Source organism: Taeniopygia guttata, chromosome 3 (genome assembly GCF_048771995.1).
Source record: "Taeniopygia guttata chromosome 3, bTaeGut7.mat, whole genome shotgun sequence".
NCBI classification, from domain to species: domain Eukaryota; kingdom Metazoa; phylum Chordata; class Aves; order Passeriformes; family Estrildidae; genus Taeniopygia; species Taeniopygia guttata.
The window spans coordinates 83,885,885-83,905,070 of record NC_133027.1 but is presented as its reverse complement, the minus strand read 5'-3'; the positions used below and the strand labels follow the sequence as shown (position 1 = coordinate 83,905,070).

The following is a 19,186-nucleotide window of genomic DNA, read 5'->3' as shown; positions in this document are numbered from 1 at the left end:
TTCATCAGCTCACACATCCAGTGTGATGTCCCACAACCTTTTTACCTTTGGTGTTGTACGATGGAGAGACTCTTTCAGCTGGTGCTTTTTGTGTGTTCCTCCAGATGCCCAGTGGCATGTTTTCCATGACAGATGCTCTGGCTTCATTCTTAACATATGTTCCAGATGATAATTCCATCTTCTTTTCTGGATAACTTTAGAGCCAAGGGGTTTTTGAGCTGTCTAATGAATCTTGGCATCTGTTATAAATTCATTCCATTTAATACATAGTATTTTTCTAAGGCATTTGCTTTCAAAGGCATTTAGATGTCTGTACCTTTGTTGGATTTCCAGCTTTCAAATCCATATGTTGTGATGGAAAGCAATATCTGAGATGAAGTTTCACACCCTGGTCTTTAAAACATGGATTTTTATGACCATATCTCATTTGGTTGGTAAATGAAACTGTTGCCTTGCCAGTTTGTAATGCTAGCTCCTTATTGAAATCCCCAGATGACAGGCACCTTACTACTGAGATATATAAATTTATTCCTTTCTTGTATTCTTTTACTTTCCAGTGCAGACTTTGATCTGGGAGTTTTAAGGGGAAAATTTTGTCTATATTTTTTCCTTATAATTATATAATAGCATTGTAAACAAAGCACTCAAAAAAAAAAAACCCAAACAAAAAATAATGGGTTTAACTTTATCTTCTAAACACTGAAAGACAAGGATGCTTTGCAGCATTACAGAAGTTACTGCATTTACCATAGAATTCTTGTTTGTTTCAGACACTTCATGCCTTAAGTAATTAAAAATTACCAGTCCCTGCAATGCAAGCTTTCAGTATTTTTTTTCTGAAACCCTATCACCACGTTAAAATTTTCTCCATTTTATAAATCCTTGATGTTGTGTCCAGCAACAGAGGTACCTCATTTCCATACCAAATTTGCTCACTTTCCCAGCCTATCTAACCCAGCTTTTAAATTTCTCCATTCTCTGTATCCTTCCCATTTTACCAATCTCAACAGGCTCATCAGCTGTGTAGAGGCACACAAATATTGTAGCATTTACCAGTAACTCTTTCAAATAAGACCAGAGAGCAGCTGTGGCCAAGGGCAATGTGTAACAAAACTAATGACAGATTTTTATACCAGAAATATCCAGTAAGAGTTACAGTATGAACCAAAAGAAAAAAATACCTTGAAAACATTACCAGTTCTTCAATTTCTACAATTTCATACTAGGAACAGAATCTCTAACTACAGTAGAAATAGAAGCTGAGACCATCAATGCATATTTTTCTTTCAGAAAAAAGAGTGCTGCTCAGTGCAGCATGAGCATGAAAGGCTATTTCCTTGGAAATTATCCTTAAAACAGATTCTGAGAAAGTTCTCCTGATCTTTAGTGCTCTTGGTACCTGCTTGATGCCCCAGGCTCCCCAGCAACTCACACCATTCTATAGTTTAAAAGAAATATCAATGCAGTTAAGATTTACAAAAAGACACCTCTTTTCTCACAGTGAGGACTTAAGTAAACTTCACATACTTTACTGAGTTCTACCCTCCTGATTCTAAATCTCTGCAAGACTTTATGCACTCTGAAACCTTTTGTGCTTCAGATGGCACATTTTCAAACACCATTCTCTTCCTATTGGGTGTGCTCTAAACAACAATACTGCGTTCCTCAGACATTGGTTAAATCATGATGCATGGAATTTCTCAGTAGAGAGTGATTCCTAATATTTATCTATTCTGAGGAAAGATTAAAATAGATTAATTTCTTCCTTTGTGTGTTAAAAAAACAAAGTATCACACTCTAAGTGAAGAAATAAAAGCAGATTTTTAAGGCATTCTAAAGATGACATTTTTTTAAATGTTAATCAACAAAAGACAAGAGATCATGGTAAGCTGCCCTTTCTATAAACCATGCATGCAATCAATATAAAACTTTCCTCTATGCTAAAGCTACAAATATATTGATATCAACAGCTCACGAACCACAGATGGCTTTTAAGGAATATAGCAGATCGCAATAAAGGAAAGACTATTAATATGCCAAAGCCATAATGCAGAACTGTATTTACTCTACAAAAATACAAATTCTTACTGTGAGGTAATTTACCAGTGACAATTATTTCACTGAATACAACAATCTGTGGTTTTCTATCCACCAAAACTCATAGAGATACTTTCCTTTCATAAGGAAATGTCAGACACACTCGGGATGACTACACAATGATGCTGCTGCACTCATGTTGCCTCCCAATAAAGAGCCTTTTTGTCCCTGTTTATTTTATTCTGCTCTGGAGTATCAACTTGTTACCTTTTTTACAGGAAAATTCATTACAACAAACTAACACAAATTTGGATTTTATATTCTTATGCAAGAATACATTAAATTATTGAAATATGTTCCTCAAAAAGACACAAATATCCTATGAATGTTAGAATTTTTTAGAATGTGACCTTATTTCAATGGGTCAAGTTTTTATTATTGAAGGAGGAGGATAACTATAGTAATGTATTAATATTATTATTATTGGTATTATTATTACTACCTATCTACAGCAGATTCTTTAAAACCTCACCACCAATGCACTCAACATCTGTGTGATTATCTATTAATGACTATATGGACACAGAGGAAGCTGGCACAAAAAACACACCTCAGACAAATACATTAGTAAGTATTACACAGCTCTTATACACCACAAATAACATGCTATAACTGTTTCCCCAGCTGTCCATTTGTAGACTAAATAATATCTGCAGCTAACTTCTTGGATCTTCATCCTGGAGAGGATGTAGGGGAACACAAGGTATTTGAAAGAATTCCTAAAACCAGCTGGTTTGGTTTCATTTGGGGGTTTTGACTCTTAGTTTGCTTCATTTGCCAAGAAAGTTTTGTATTTCATCTAACACCAGCATGGTTGTTCACAGAGCTGCAAATAACAGCAAGTCCCCGACTCCTCTGGAGCAAGGATAGTTGGAAAAGGAAATGTTCATCATCTTTACATAAGCCTCTGTGTGCCAACAGCAGTCCACATAAAATCCTATGCACTTGGTATCAATTAAAAGTATAAGACCCTGAGATTGAAAACCATTCAAAGGGATCTTAAATACAATGTTTACAACAAAAATTCATCTTAAATATTCACGTGGAAGTCGAAATCAAAGAATGTGATCCTTCTTCAAACTTTGTTATATAACCAAGCAAACCCAGGAACAGAGTATTCATTGCAAAAAATGACGTTCAGACAAAATCTACTTTGTAAGAAGTCTACCTAATGTAGCAGAATATCTACCAGAAAACTCAAGACTCTCACAAATTAACATTACCAGAAGTTTCATTGATTGTCCACCAACACACTATCAATATTCCGAACTCTGAAAACCATCAAATATCGTTTTAATCTGGAGTAATACCTAGAAGACAACAACTCACTAGCCTCAGAAGAATTCCCATCTATCATAAACCTTGAGAGTTTTTTGGTTAAAATACTGTTTTTAAACACCTTTCAAGCTATAAGCACAAGAAGATTACAAAACTACTCTATTATTTAGATAAAGGAGCCACATAACGTTCCTTAAGACATTAGCCTGAACATTAGTTCACTCTTCTGTGAAAAGTTTCTGTTTGTTTAAAAACTATAAACACACAGGAATAGGAATTAGCTAACCCTCCTGGTGGCATTTTTAAACTCAATCACATTTAGGACTAGCACAGAATAACTCAATGGTCCTTTTCTAAACATGAATTTCAAAGAAAACCATCTTGAAATACAAACTAGTTGTGCCACAGTCCTGTGGTAGTGACCAATATAAGTTTTAGGTGCAGTTCTGTAGCCAATTCACTCCTGCAAAGGTGGGGGCTGCCACTAGCAGGGAGCTGTCCTGCCCCCCTCCACTCTCCCATTCCCGTGTTTGCCAGCTCTACTGTTTGTGCAGCTACACGGTGAGTCAGGTCAGGGAAATGATCCATCTGAAAGTTAGCTAGGACAATAAAAATAGACTCATTTTCAGCTAGATAAATTTCCTGGCATGATTCACCATGTCACCATTATGAGCACAAGTGCCAACACAACCAAGCTAGGGGAGGACATGACACTTCCCCCATTTCAGCAACAGCTTCCACTTCAGTTTCAAGTAACATGGAAGAGCATCAGGGGCAACTTTGCAAGCTTCTAATTAAAATATAGTAGCTGCTGCTGTTTCTCAAGATAAGAATAAAGTTGTTCAGAAAAGTTTCCAATGTATTAGTCAGCATGCATAAACTGGCATGATATTAAAAAAGCCAACACAGTTGAAAACAGAGTGAATACCAGCCTCCAAGTAAAGCAAAAGACACTATATAGAAGCACACTACTTTGAAGGAATTTTTACGTGTGCAAAAGTTATACCACTAATCCATCTGCAGTTTCATGAGATCAAAAGCATGCAAGCATAGGCAGAGATGCTGTAATGTTCCTACAGATTACACTCTCCCAAGGATCATTGTTCAAGGGTTTCCTCCAGTCTCTCTGGAAGACGCCTAACAAAAGAACTAACCTTAAGATTTTTCCATTTTCTTTAACAAGTTGTCTCTTTGTACGACCTAACAGATTTTACCTGTTCCTCTGCAATGTGTCAGGATAAACAAAGACCAAAAAAATCCACTTTTTCTCATTCAGACTAAACTTCAACTATTAGATTGATTTTGCTTCCTGTACAAAAAATATATTTCAATTATATAAAATTATATTTTTGAAAGCTTGAATATTGTAATGTAAGGTATTTTGGAGTTTCACAAAGATAAACAAACTCACATTCAGGAAATCTCTGAGGTGAAGTAACAATACTATTTCATATTTATCTGAGGGAAACTGTGACTTGGACAAATTCAAGTTTCCACAACACTGAGTGCCAAATTTAAGGTACTATTGGCCCAGTTTTTTATATCATTTACCATCTTACATATCTTCCTTCACTGTGAACTAGGATGTCTATAAATTTATCCCAACCAAAAATACAGAACATTTGTATCAAGTAGCCCTCAAATCTCTTGCTTGTGGTGTGGTTCTCAGTACTTCAGCCTAATTAGCAGCTGCTAATGTGAAGACTGCTCTTGTTACAGCAGCTTTCTTATTGTGGCAGTGTTGATAAAAGACTATCAGGAAGCTGTGCCCAGTAAATTTTTTTGCACTTCAACTGTTCAAATGTAAATACCTGAGGATTACACAATTTGGAATTTCAATGCAAAAATGGTAAAAACTAATGAATCAGGGAAATTTCTGATTTTACACAGTTAATATGCTACCATATTGTAATTCAATATTTTTGGGAAGACTACTCCTGAAGTCGGACAGTCATCAATTTCTAAGTGATCTTCTGAAGATCTAGTAAAAGACAATGTGTTTTCTTATCATCTACACATTAATTTCCTATCTTCCTATCAGTTTTTAACAAAGCACTCGCTTAGAAAGCAAACTACAAACTAAAAATGTACAGTATATGAATGTCAGTTGCAGTGATCTGATTACAAAGAAATTTACTTAAGTTTTTATAAAGAAATCTACTTAGATTTTTATAACAACACCCTGAGTTGAAAGGGAAGGAATCAATAACAACATAGACTAGCCGAGAGCTAGAGTAAGAGTAAGTAGTACTAGTCAGAGATGGTATTAAAGAACACTGGAAAAAATGAGACTAGAGGTACACCATTACACATAAGGAGTATACATCTGAAACAAATCTCCCAATTATCAATTACTACAAGTTGTGGCTTACACTGTGACCACCACTCATCCATTCCCACTGCCGAGGAGCTCCCAAGTCCATAGGGACACACATGACTGCATCCAAAGCAAAGCTCTGGAAATGTTCCTATGTAGATTGAACCAAAATCTAAGCATGCCTCAACAGACCTGCCTCTATTATCCTGATGGAGTCCTACCCTGGGAAGCAGGAATCCCTCCCAGAGCAAGTTAAGGCCTGTGATGTTGGAACTAAGCAATTTTTTGCCTGCAATTGACATTAAACTGCTCTTAAGAACTTGGGAGATCAAACAGATCCCACTCGCTACCAACATCTTTCCATGTTTTAATGGAAAAAAAGCCTCTTGTTTTGTCTACAATGTGTAGAGATGCTCATGAAGGGACAACTGTTCCTCTTAGAAAACAAAAGACAACCAAGATAGCACACCGAGTGGTTATAAAACCTTCTTCTCTGGTCTTCTCTGGTCTTCTTTATTGAAAAAAAGCTTATTTTCAGTATCTCAATCTGCAGTCTCATTTGTATCATGCCCTAAAACTCTGAGGTCTTAGTCCAGTCCTAGAATTTTTTCAGAACCTAGTTCCAAGTCACAGCTGCTGACCTCAATAATGTTTTTGACTATTACAGCAGGGATGGTATTAAAGAAGTGGTTCCCACAGAGGCATAAGCTGATTGACCTAGCTGAGGTGAGAACAGGTACACAGACTGCTTCTGAAATAAAATAACTCACAAAGACTTAGGAGATTGTTGGACTGGCATTGTAGGTATATCGAGAGAAGACGATTTTTTACAAGGTATCAAAAGTTCTGGTGTTGCAAACATATTATCCTTACAAAAACAATGAAGTAATACAAACACAAAGGAATTTCCAGTGTAACCAATGTATTACAGCATGCCAAAGGTATTATACAGCACGACTATTCAAGCTTCAAGTAAAAAGTAAAGCTTTTAATAAACAGAAAACATGTATTTGCCAAATATTTCCTCAAAATTCTTCCCCAACAGCATCCCTTGGACATTTGCAGGCCGTGCAGTACTGCCAGGCCAAAAGGGTTTTGAGCAGGAAAAGGACCCACAATGAATTGTTAACATCTTCATTCTCTAATCCCTTCAACAGAAAATGTCCAACCTTGCTTCTTTAGAAGTATTGCTCTCATGGGTAACTAAGTAGTGTGAATAAGAGAAACCATCACGAATGGAGAAAAGTTTCAGATCGTGAGCAAGCAGGCAGCATTCACTATACAGGAAATGGAACAGACATACAAGAACATGTAAGGCCACTGGGTCCACCATACACCAAAACACCCATTGCCCAGGTATCTTCCTGTGTAACAAGCAACCTGTTGCTGTCAGGAATAGCAAAAGCACTTTTCACATAACTCAGGATATGCAAAAGCTTTGAACCCAAAGTGATAAGCACCAGAAAAATGCCTTACAAGCAACTGCAGGGAAATGAGAGCTTCATTTTTACTGATGAGAATCAAAACTCTACAACCATTTAAAAACTGGTAACAGTCTCTATTATAGCTACAAGGAAACAAAAACAATTTTTTAAAATTTGAAGCTTAATCAACTATGCACATTTATCTAAACTGCCATTCAAGAAGGATATTGCAACAAGGATAATCTTGAGACTGTTTAAAATACTTTGTGTTTTACACTTCAATTTCTATTGCAAACTTCCTTTAAGAACAGAATTGGTAATAGTACAAGGTAGAGAGCTGCAAAAATTACACTCACCTATGCACTACCTAAAAAGTATCTGGAATAAAGTTATTTAGCAAAGAGAGCACCTCATCCTAGTTACATCAAGTTTAAGATTTTCATATGGTTCTGATCCTCTTCAAGGAAAAGTATGGAAAAAAAGGTTACAATTATTCCAAAAGGAAGATCTTGGTAGTCAACTATAAAGTGAGCAGGACAGGGAAAGGGTTCAGAGGCCCTTCTCTCCTAGTGGGGTAGTTGCAGGAAAACAGCATCTAAACACAAAGATCTCTGCTCATAGTGTAGGTGGAAAAAAAAAAAAAAACCCAAGCAAATAAAAAACAAAAACAACAAAAACCCAACAATAACAACAAAAACATACAAACAAAGAAAAAACCCAAACAGTGCTGACTGCAAGCAACTTTACAGATTTACTTAGATCCACTTCTACACTGAGTGCAAGATACAGCAATTTCTTAACAGGGAATTTTAAAAAAAATTCTGGGAATTAAAAAATTAAAAAATCTAGCCACCATATAAGGCTATAAGAACGGTCACACTACCATTATTCCTTCCTTTGGTCTACATGGAACTGCCCCTTATAAAGTCATATATTTTGTTGGACCTTCATATTTTGCGTTAATTAGATTAGAGTAGAACAACCATGATATGAAAGGATTAATTATTTTCAAGTCCTTTATCAATCAAGACTTTACTTTAAACTACTATTTGGTAAGACAATTAGAAAAAAAAAATTTCAATTTCTTCTACTTTGTGCAGATGTTTAACATAGTCTATTTAAATTTGTCTTTGTTAGAGGTGTGTTAAATTGCTCAGATAATTCAGACAATCTGCAAACAAGATTTCTGACAGGTTGTGAATAACGCTCAATTAATACCATAACTTCTGAGATTAATTTTCCAATCAAGGCATTTATGTCCCCATTAAAAAAACATACCAAAAAAAAAAAAAAAACCAAAAACCACAAAACAACAAAACCAATGGAGGAAAAAACCCCTCAAATATACTACATGAACTCAATCTCCAGAGTGTATCTCCAAAATTAACATCTGTTTGGTCTTGGTTCAACTGTAAAACCCAATGTCCACTACCCTACGACTATAAATAATTTGTACTTTAAACAACAATTCTATTACTATTTGGAACAATAGATTTATTCCACTATGCTATTTATTCTTCTTGAAAGAAGATGTAACAGTTGTAAATATTTTCCACACAGTTACTTCTCAAAATCCCATGATACCTGCATCATATCCTGAATCTCAAAAATGAAAACCGAGCAGAGTTGAGTCAATCCCATCACCGTAAATCAAACACTTTCTATGAACTGTATGAATTTAAAAATACTAACACTACTTCAATTTTAGATACTACGAAGTTATGAAAGGCATTTTAAAAAAGAAGACATAAAAAAAAGAAAAACATTGAGTGAAAAATCTTATTGCAGTATTTCAGTGATACATATACTATTTACAGGACAATCTCATTACAGGAAAACTTCATGACATCTGCTTTTTTACCACCATCTCATTACAGCAAATTTCTTAAGTTATTACAGTTAAGCCACAACAATTTTGGACTTTGATTCCCTCTCTACAAAATTGGAATGTTGGTCCATGTACCATGTGAGCCATGTGGAGATTGCCATGGCAAGCTGCATCACCCAACGCACCGTAGCAGAACACCAAAGCCCAAACAGAAGCAGGGCAATGGAGTGTGGCAACACAAGCACTAACTCAAACTGACAACATATTGCTTTGTCTTTAAGCAATGATTTAGCCATCATGTTGTGCCTTACACACTAGGTATATCCTCACCAAAACCTTACTCTTTCAATTAAAGACAGAGTTAGCTGACACATTAAATTTAAAACTGGGTCCTTTTAAAAGTTAGCATCTGTGTCAATTCTTCCTTTGTCCCTAATGATCTTTCAATAACATGGTAACAGAAACTCCTAACTCTTCTCATATGCTTAAATTAATTGAAAATCTGTGCACAGGTTATATATAAAGAAATTAGGTTGCAATTAAGCATAGTTATGAAAGATTTTAAATCTAATTGTTGTGACTATTATAGAGCACAGACAAGGTCAAGTCTACAACTCAGAAAACTTTGGCCTTAAAGAAAAAATACCACATGAATTATATGCATAAAACTCACTTTTGTAATGATACAGCCCTAATCACACTAGGCATGTTCATAATGTAAAAAAACATCTGGTTCCAAACTGGTAAATTAAAAACATATCCCTCTCTGCAAATCATTAAATTTAATTTAGTAAATACAGTAAAAGCATGTTAAGTAAAATTAAGGTACTAACTTTTACATAAATTTAAAGATACTCTGCAAAACATTGTCCTCTGCAAATCCAAAATGTAAAAGTCATTTCAGCAATTCAGAGTGCTTACACTAACTGCAGTAATGTCAAATATTTAATTTCTGTGCATCAGCAACAAAGTTCAGGTCACTCTATTTAAGGTTTTTAGTCAAAACTGCTTCCCTTTCATCTGTATGCATTACAAGGAAAAATGTCGGTGTCATCTAAAAAGTAAATTCATAAAGGAAGACAGTGTATCTCTCTCCTCATCTGGCTACAGGTATAACTGGAGAACACTGAAAGGAAGAAAAATTATCCTCACCGAGCCAGTGAATTGCAAAAATATCATTGCAGCCACATGTGGACATAGGGCATGAGCTGCTTGGTTCTTGTCACTGGCTCTAAGACAGTAAGTTACACCCATAAAGCCATTCTTACAAAATACATTCCCACTCCTCTTTCGCCTGAGCAGAGACTCTGCTCTAAGGAGACTGCTCTGCTGGCTCTCCACTTGTTCAAGTTCTGATGTTTCACAGGGATCTGAATCAGTACTTTAGCTCAGATAAGGAAAGTGCTTTTGCAGCAAATCCTCCCACCACCCTAGTTAATGTACTTTCATCTGCTGCTTGAAGGAGCCCCACAGTGCACAAACCTGGCTCCTTTCAGATAGAACTACAAGCCACATGATGTATGCAGGAGCACTACCAGTGCCAAAGGGGCACAGAAGCAGACAGAAGCCAGGCCAAATTAACACCCACTTCACTTTACAAACGTGTAGATAGGTATTGAGTCCCCATCACCAATTACTTCATTCCCCAAATGTGCTGGGCTGCATTACTTGTTCAGGCACACCCAGTCTCTGTGCTTCAGGGTCTGCTTTCACCTGGGACCCAAGGTTCCTCAAGTTTCCCAGGCACTGCTTCTCCCTGGGTCTCTTTCTACTGTCTGAAGTTCTCCCCTCCAGCCTGTCATCTCTGCTCCTTTGACCTTTCATATACAACATCTTACTCTTCCACAGTATCATCTACTCTCAACACACTGAAACTGCTTCTCCTAAAGACTACTCAAAGCCCAAGTATGATCAGTCTCAAAAAAACTTCAATCTGCCATTTCTTAACTTTTGAGTAAAACATTAATACTTTAATGGGTGCCTCATTTAAGCAGACACAGAAAAATAGGTCTTTGAAGCCATGTAGCCTCACAACCGATTGTTCAGTGCTCAAAGCAGGCTTAAAACCTCACAAACATACAGCCTTCAACCCTCTATTACCAACATGGATACAGCACTAAGAATAATAATAAAGCAAACATCTTTTCACTGTATTTCACAGCCATCCATGGTGCCCTAACATACCCTGTCTTCCCCAGCCTCTCTCTAGCAGAGTCTCAATTCAGAGAGAAATCCCCAGCTCTATTTTTAGTCCTTCCCTCTCATTTCTACATTGAGTTTGCCTAACTCGCCTATGTAATAGCCCATCTCATTAGACAACTCCTCAAAACCATTTTTCATCCCAATACCTTCAGGTCATCCTCACACTCCTGACTGGGCTGTGAATCACAAAAACAAGTTGGATTTTATTTCCCTTTCCTTGTGTCACAAACCATACTGACTGCTGAAAGGGACAATTTTAAGAGGTCCAGGGCTATAGGCACATGACCAAGTAATTGAGCATAAAAGAAACAGATTAGTCAACTGAAACAGCCCAAGCCCCAGTGTTCCCAACAGGAAGGGTTTACAAGTTCTATTTGCAGATCAATTCAGTCTGGAGTCTCAGGAATTTACGCTGCACCGTACACTTGGCTCAGAGCTGCCCAAAGGACCAGTCACTGGGGCTGGAGCTCATTCAGTGTCTGCCTGGAGAAGAGATCCCACACTCACCCTTCTCCACTAGAACATGGATTGTACCTACCAAAACCAGCCTGGGAACCAAAGATGATCAAAGAATTAACTTTAAAACTGTAACAAATGATCGCTTGTGGAAGTAAGACAGCTTTACCCAACCCCATGATGCTTCTTTACACAGACAGAGAATATTTATCTGCCAAATAAGTGTTTACTGAGCGTATTCTCAGAATATAGATTAAAGCTGGATACTTTTCCTTGGTAAAATTTAACAAATACACTTAGCAACCTTGATATTCTCGCTCAAGAACAAGGTCAGAGTAAAAGTTGTATTTATATAAAATGTATGGCCATTGAATAAAATGCTTATGAATTCTTAGCACTGTGAAACATAACCATGCTTTTCCTTTTGTTTTCAGAAACAAACAAAAGAAACACTTTAACCCACCAACAACCAGAACAAGTCAGACAAAGAAAATTAAGGACAATATTAGATGCAATTTAAAAAATTTCCACTAAAACCTACACAGTTATGCATAGTAAGAAGGAAAAAAAAAAAAAAACAACCACAAATTCAATGTTATTCATGATAAGGAAAAATGCATGCCATGAAATGTCTTTAATTGGAAAACAATTACTCACAAAACTGACCTCAAAATGTCAACTTGGTGGGCTTTTCTTCAATTAATTGATATTAAAAAGGGTAAGAAGAAAAACCTTTATTTAACATTTCCAAATTTCAAATATTAAGATATTGAATTTCAGTGTCCATTTGTGGATCCCAGTAATTAACATATGCATATCCAGTGCTCACACAGTTGAGCAGTTGTAATAAGAATGAGCAATATTACCCGAAGGAACTGATGTCATGTAAAAGAAAATTATTTGGAGCATCCTAACCATTCAAATACATTTGAAATAAATTTACATTAAATAATCAAAAAGGGAAATCAGATCTCTAAATTGAGTAAACAACAACAAGGTGGAAAGGAAAAATAATTTTAAAACTTAAATAGCTCCTATCATGTAAAATATTATTTGTTATAAATACAGGTATGTACTCCAAAATAGGAAGTAGGCCTTAAGCTTAACATGGTTTAGCTCTTTTTCATTTACAATACTCATAATGTATCCTGAAATACAATTTATGCAGGAATAATAGAAGAATAACAAACTTTTTCTCTCATTAGCTTGCCTTCCTTGACATTTAATGTCAATCTGTAATAACAAAGCTAATAATGATCTTTGTCTTCACACACTGCTATTGAAGCAATGCGTTTCTTTGTAAATTAAAGAGCAATTTTGTTCCCACGATTTCAGTCTAATCTTTCTGGGCTAGGGTCACAGAAACTCGTGGCATAAATCATCCTCAAATCCAGATCACTCCCTCTCAGTGAGAGAGATTATATTCTTTTGAAAATAATCACGTGTGCAACCACAACCTAAAGCAGAGCAGCATGAAGCATGGAAGATTTCATCCAAAGTTCATCACAAGATATGAATGCCAGACATTTCTAGAGGTTTCACATCCAAAGCTGAACATATAGCAACCTCCCCAAGTTTGCAAATCACATGGTGAAACATCTTAAAGAGACATTTCAAGAATTCAAATATAACAGAAAATCATGCTTTATACTGGCTTATAGTTAGAAACATATTCTTTAATCATATGGCTTCCAAGTCTGCTAAGTAATTAGGTGTATGCTGATCTTTATGCAAGTATTATGTTGATTTTACTGGGACTACTTGCATACAAGCTGAGCCACACTGAATGATTGTGGCATCTAGGACATTTCACACGAAGTAGCACATATATAGTAGCTTCCAAGCACCCTTTGACTGCACACCTCTATTAGTACCTCTTCCAGCTGCCCCATCAGCCAGCTGAGTCTGATGCAGAGGCAACAGCAGCTGCAGCAACAAGGTTCAGGAGTGGGAATTACTGAGTCCAACTTCCTCTGCACTGCCAGCTACCCCCACAAACAGGGTCAGTGCTACGGGTTACATATCAATACCAACAAGGCATGAATCTGACCAAATGGTCAGATTAGCTTGCTCCAGACCAGAAGATAAATCAAGAGCATTCATCTGTGTAACAATGCAATACCATTGCACGCGGTGTAGGAGACATCAGAAAGCACTTTCCATTAAAAGGCAGAACTTACCCCTCTTCTGTACCCAGCCTTCCTTCACAATGGTAACATCGCTCATGATGGCTCCACTCTGAACCCCAAACTCAAAAGAGTATTTCTTTGAGTTACCAGCTTGGCTGTTTGTCTTCTCTTCTGCAGCTCTTCACAATTTCTACTGAAGAGTCAGACTGGAAGGAAATATTAGAAAAAGAATTTGAGTCTTTTCTGTTTTTCTCACTTGACAGCCAACAAAAAAGTCTTTGTTGATGTATTTCACTGACTGAGCTCATATTAAAAATCTGCCTTTATTTTTAATTAACTGTATAACACAATCACGTTTCTAGTCTTACAGCACATTTTCCATGAACACTACAATACTAAAAAGCAGCAGAATGTGTTAAAATTTAAGTCATATGGCAATTTTATAAAAGGCGCATAGCATAATTCTCTAGTACTAATTTAACAAAATATTCTTAAATGAAAGGCTGATGGCCCTGCTTCAAAGGTCCAACTCTGAACACCCAAGAGATTCTCCCTGTTCCCAGAGTTGTCAGAACCCATGCAATGGACAAGTGCTTCCTTTATTATGGCTACCTACAATCATATTAAGAGTGTGAGAAAATGGAATGAAAGGTTACATTCTTGCCACTTCCACTATAATTTTATTATAGCCAATACAAATCCTGAGCATACAAGAGTTTTTCAAAAACAGCATCATCTCCAAGTACACAAACAGAAATACAACTTCTTATAAGTACAAATTAACCAAAAACACCCCCGAATGTTCAGTTTATAAAAAGAAGGAATGCATGTTCTCTCAAAACTTTAAGCCAGGCAGTGACAAGATTGCTCTTTTCCCTACAAACCTCAATCTGCAGGGCACAGAAGGGAAGTTAGTCCTGGAACAGGACCTAAAACTCTCAGAAGCCAAAATCCTCTCTCTTGACCACCTCACTATCAAAGTACCTAACAGCTGTGAAGAGGAGATAAATAGCACTACAATTAAGTAAGAAGAGAAGCCAGAGGCCAGGAGATGTTTCCTTTTGCCAGCAAACTGCTTTTCCCCTCCAACCTTCAAAATAAAGAGAAGCATTCAAATAATCCAGAAAAGTGTGGGAAGCCAAGAAATGGGATTTCTCTGATGGTGGAGGAACACCCTTCCACAGCTCTACACAGGAGCACACATGTACACAGTGGTGGCACAGAACAGGAACCCCCACACAAGTTTAATGCTATCAAATACAGCCCATACCTAAATGGCTAAATATAAACGGGAAAGAAGCAAATATGACTGGGCTAGAAGCATTCTGTGCAACAAACAAATGAAGAAAGCGCTGGGAAATCAGCTTTTTTAACACAATCAAGTACAAACCAAAAACAGAACCATTACAGACATATAGGTTATTTCTTATTTATCATTTGAAATGTGTATTTGCATGACACAGCTGCTAGATGGGAGGCTACTTCTGAATGGATGCTGTAACATGCAAAATAAAACTTGGCATGAGTATTTTTTCAATTGGTATGCAACAAAAACACAGCACAACCTGATTTTACGGTAACACTCCTGTGTGCTCTTCTAAGTGTTGCTTTCACTAAACTATTTTTTTCAAAAACACTCAGTATTTTGGTTGAATAAAAGTAAGAATCACAACGTTAAACTTGTTAATACTGTAAAGTTGAACTAATATTGACTACTGTGTCTCTGGGACATCCCCGCAGCACTGGCAGATGTGGCAGTGGGACCTGCACAGGTGACACACAACCTTTGGCACTGGCATCACACCCTGTTGTGTGCAGCATGACATCACACACCTGTGTCTAGAAACACACCCTGCTTAAGCTTTCATAAGAGTTAGAAGAAAATGTTATGTACATTTTGGAAGGACATGAGAATGTTTTACTGATGTTAATTGATCTAACTTTAGCTGCTTAGACATTATATTATACACAAGTCAGTACAGCAGAAATAACCAAAGCAGGCATTTCCACATCCTGCACCTTACTAATGTGAGAGCTAATTTCTGGGTCAGACATTTTCAGAACTTTTGTTTCCACGCTTTAAACAAGATAAGCAAGTCTATCAGCTGTGCACAAAAAGAGATCTGACAGATTAAGACACATGCCTGAAAGCAGGCTGCTGTTCCACCGTTCTGGATCACTGCAGCACAGCAGTGATCAGCTCTTATTACAAACACATAAATCTTTACAAAGCCCAGAGGTGAGTGTCAAACAACTGTGACCTAAGAGCAGCTGTTCTGGGAAGAAAGTGTAAGCACATCAATTTCTAAAAACCCAGCTTCAGTTCGGTTTTCTACAGGACTTTCATAGCATTGTTTGAAAGTAATCACAGTTGATTTTTTTTTTACAGCTGTAAAGATACAAGAAGCAACGTAAGACTCAGTATTTACCTTGGGTTGGCATATGCTGCAATACATTTTACTCTTTTGGCAAATTTAATGTACTTTCCATTTTTGGTGTGCACTTGTGAACAGTGCAATGATTTATTCTTATTGGTAAGGACATAGCTATAATAAATTAACTTCTGTACTAAGCAGCAATAATCTTGTCTGCCCATAGACTGATCAACCAGTCCATGATTTATGAATGAATTCATTCTTGAAGCTCCCTGTTTACCTACTGATTACAAATAAGTTAGTGTTACACAATCAAAATCTGATCTTTGACGGACTTTCATGTCAGACAGTGCCTGAAACAAACTCAAGTGTATGTTTGTAGGCTTGCATCCCACCCATCACATGTACTGCTTTACTAAATTCTGAACAAAATCTCCAAAATACAAAAACTACATAAATATGGTGCTAAAATTAACTGCACTATTCCCAGTTTAGCTTCACAGTATTGCCAGAAACAACTTTAAAATTACCAACAGTTCTATGGTTGTATTGACTGCTCCATTATTGGGCAATTAAAAGTCAAGCTGAATTACATAGGAAGCTGAAGGAGATAAATCAAAGCATTAAAAAGCTAATGAAAATAAAGGTTATATGTGCACACTACACTTTCAAGAAGCCATTTGTAAGCAACTATAAGATTATCCCTTATTAAATGACTTTAAGCCTTTCTAAAAGCTGTACTCCTTTACTCTAGAAGTCATTAAGCACTGCTCCAAAAGAGCAGAATTTTGAGAATTACTTCTTGTCATGACCAAAACTGGCTTCATAGTGAAAAATAGTCACACAAAAGCCTTTCCTAAAGATGTAATAAAGAATTGTGCATAGATGTAAAGGAGTTGTCTGAAACACATGGAACAAATACTCTCACATGAAAACAGCATTTCATCTATAGTTCAACTACTTCAAGGAAAGCTACAGAAATGTTTATTCTGCACATCTGGCATAGAATTTAAATACTTGTTAGCAATCAACTCTGCTCTCCCAATGCACTTGAAGTTTCAGCAGCCAGTATGTAGTAATTTTTACAGTTTACCATACTGCTATATAGGATGAACCCACAGAAATAGGAGAAAAATATGTTAGAACTGAATTTGACAATGTTTTGCATTACAGCTGCTTCCTACAGGGAAAAACTTGATTTGTTCTTATGTATTTTCCAGCAACTAAAGAACACATCAGATCTTTTCCCCCACACACATTTTTTTGTAACCTATCAAACTTGGAAGATATTTTTCCAACAATATATTGCATGTATTCTGCAGACAGTATCAGATAGTCACGTGTATACACAATACATACAAGAACCCACTGTCAGCATACTTTATGATGCAGGTGTAAAAATTTACCTCATTACAATCAGTGATGTGGAAGAATTTAGGGACACAGTTTAGTGGTAGACTCACGAGTATTAGGTTAGCAGTTGTAAAGAGCTTTTCCAGCTTAAATGATTCTATGACTGTATGCAAATACCTGCTGGGGGGTTTTATCTCATAAAAAATGCACAACTTTTCCTTTTTTCTTCAGGAAGTTATTAAGCCACTTTTGTAGTGTGAGATAAAACAATTATCCAGTATGATACTTTTCAACTCCTAGTTGTAAAGGTTTCAAAGGCAACTTTCTGACCAAAGATTAACCAGAGACTACTACAACCAACGGAGATCTAGATCCCTGCTCCAAGGCTCATCGTTTCCCTGAGCCATGGTAAACACAAGCCAACACCTTCTCAGCTTTCATCTTGAACTTTAAGAATATCAGCAACATAGAGAAGAACCATCTTACTTCATGATGCTACCATATGGGAACTATAAGATCAACAATTAAAATGAGCAATGGACCATTCAATAGAAAGCCAGCTTTTCCCCAGCTCCTGTTTTTAAATTAAAGGAGGCTCTCATGCCCATCACAGCAGGCAGCTATCTACAGAGACCTGGTGAATACTGAGAAGGAAAGAAATCCCTTCCAAGCAGATGAACTGAAAACTGTGTTTCAGGTCTACACTTAATAACCACTATGTGCAAGTGAATTATCATTGAGATTCATAAGAACAGACAAGACTTCTTTGAAATCTGGGCATCCTCCCATTCTCCCCATGACAAGAGACAGCTGAGTAAAGAAGACAGCACCCATAAATTCAGCATAAATTGTATGATTCAGTTCTCTGTTGTAAGAACTTACATAAACACAGGCTTCCAATTTCAACAATTTTGGAGCTGAGAAAAAAACAGAAACTCTTACATTTACCAACTCAAGTTACCAGAGAGAATACCAGGAGAATCAAGTTTAGTGCTTCCAGAAGCGATCCCCATAACGTCTTCTACCATTATCAACTCAGTGAATCATCCAACCTTGTTCTCTTAATATGTGAGTACCACCATTTTCCCTTTTTCAAGTTTAGTAAAATGTCTGGGGAGAAAAGAACAGTAAGTGAACCTTTCTGATTCCCTTTACCTGACTCACTGAGATTCTTTGGTCCCCCACGGAAGCAGAGCCAAATCTCATCATCCCTATCTCCTTATTTTTCAGAAAAGCAACTGAATTATTTTGTGCATGCACACAATACAAACTTCACCAAAAAAGCAGTTCTTTTTCCACCACACACATTTGTTTCCTTGCTTTGTGGGCGTTTTTTCTTCTTTGTAGCAGATCAAGCAATCAGGAGTTCTTCCCAAATTTGAGTTTGACTGCTCCCAAACAACCCAGCAGGCTGTAACTGTTTCCAAAGCAGGTTGCACTCCCCAAGCAAGGAATTCAAAATGTCAAGGCTCTAAACTAAAAGCAGAGTTATCTTTAGGAATGGAAGCTGAAATCCAGGCTTTATTTATATGAAAAACACATGCATATCCTCCTCCCCTAGCAAAGCTGGCCAAATGATTAGAGAATATATTGCACATCATCAAAAATTACACAAAAGACTATGACATAACAGAGATCACTACAAAACTTGCTAAATCAAATTAGACTATACTGTTAATGGAAGAATCACATTCAGGTGAGTGCTTTATCTAAAAAGTATGAAGTAT

General features: G+C 36.7%; 1 protein-coding gene across 8 annotated transcripts in view; it reads right to left on the bottom strand.

The window, feature by feature from the left end:
- AKT3 (AKT serine/threonine kinase 3) overlaps positions 1-19,186 on the bottom strand; it is a 150,598-nt gene that overhangs the window by 124,130 nt on the left and 7,282 nt on the right. For 6 of the 8 annotated variants that reach the window (XM_072927273.1, XM_030269630.4, XM_072927272.1 and 3 more), the window contains exon 2: positions 13,783-13,937. In XM_072927273.1, coding sequence (XP_072783374.1) covers positions 13,783-13,828 — 46 coding nt within the window. In that variant the 5' untranslated portion in view covers positions 13,829-13,937. Of the gene's footprint in view, positions 1-45; positions 6,162-13,782; positions 13,938-19,186 lie in introns of those variants that run through there. The other 2 variants (XM_072927276.1, XM_041714823.2) reach the window with 2 other exon arrangements.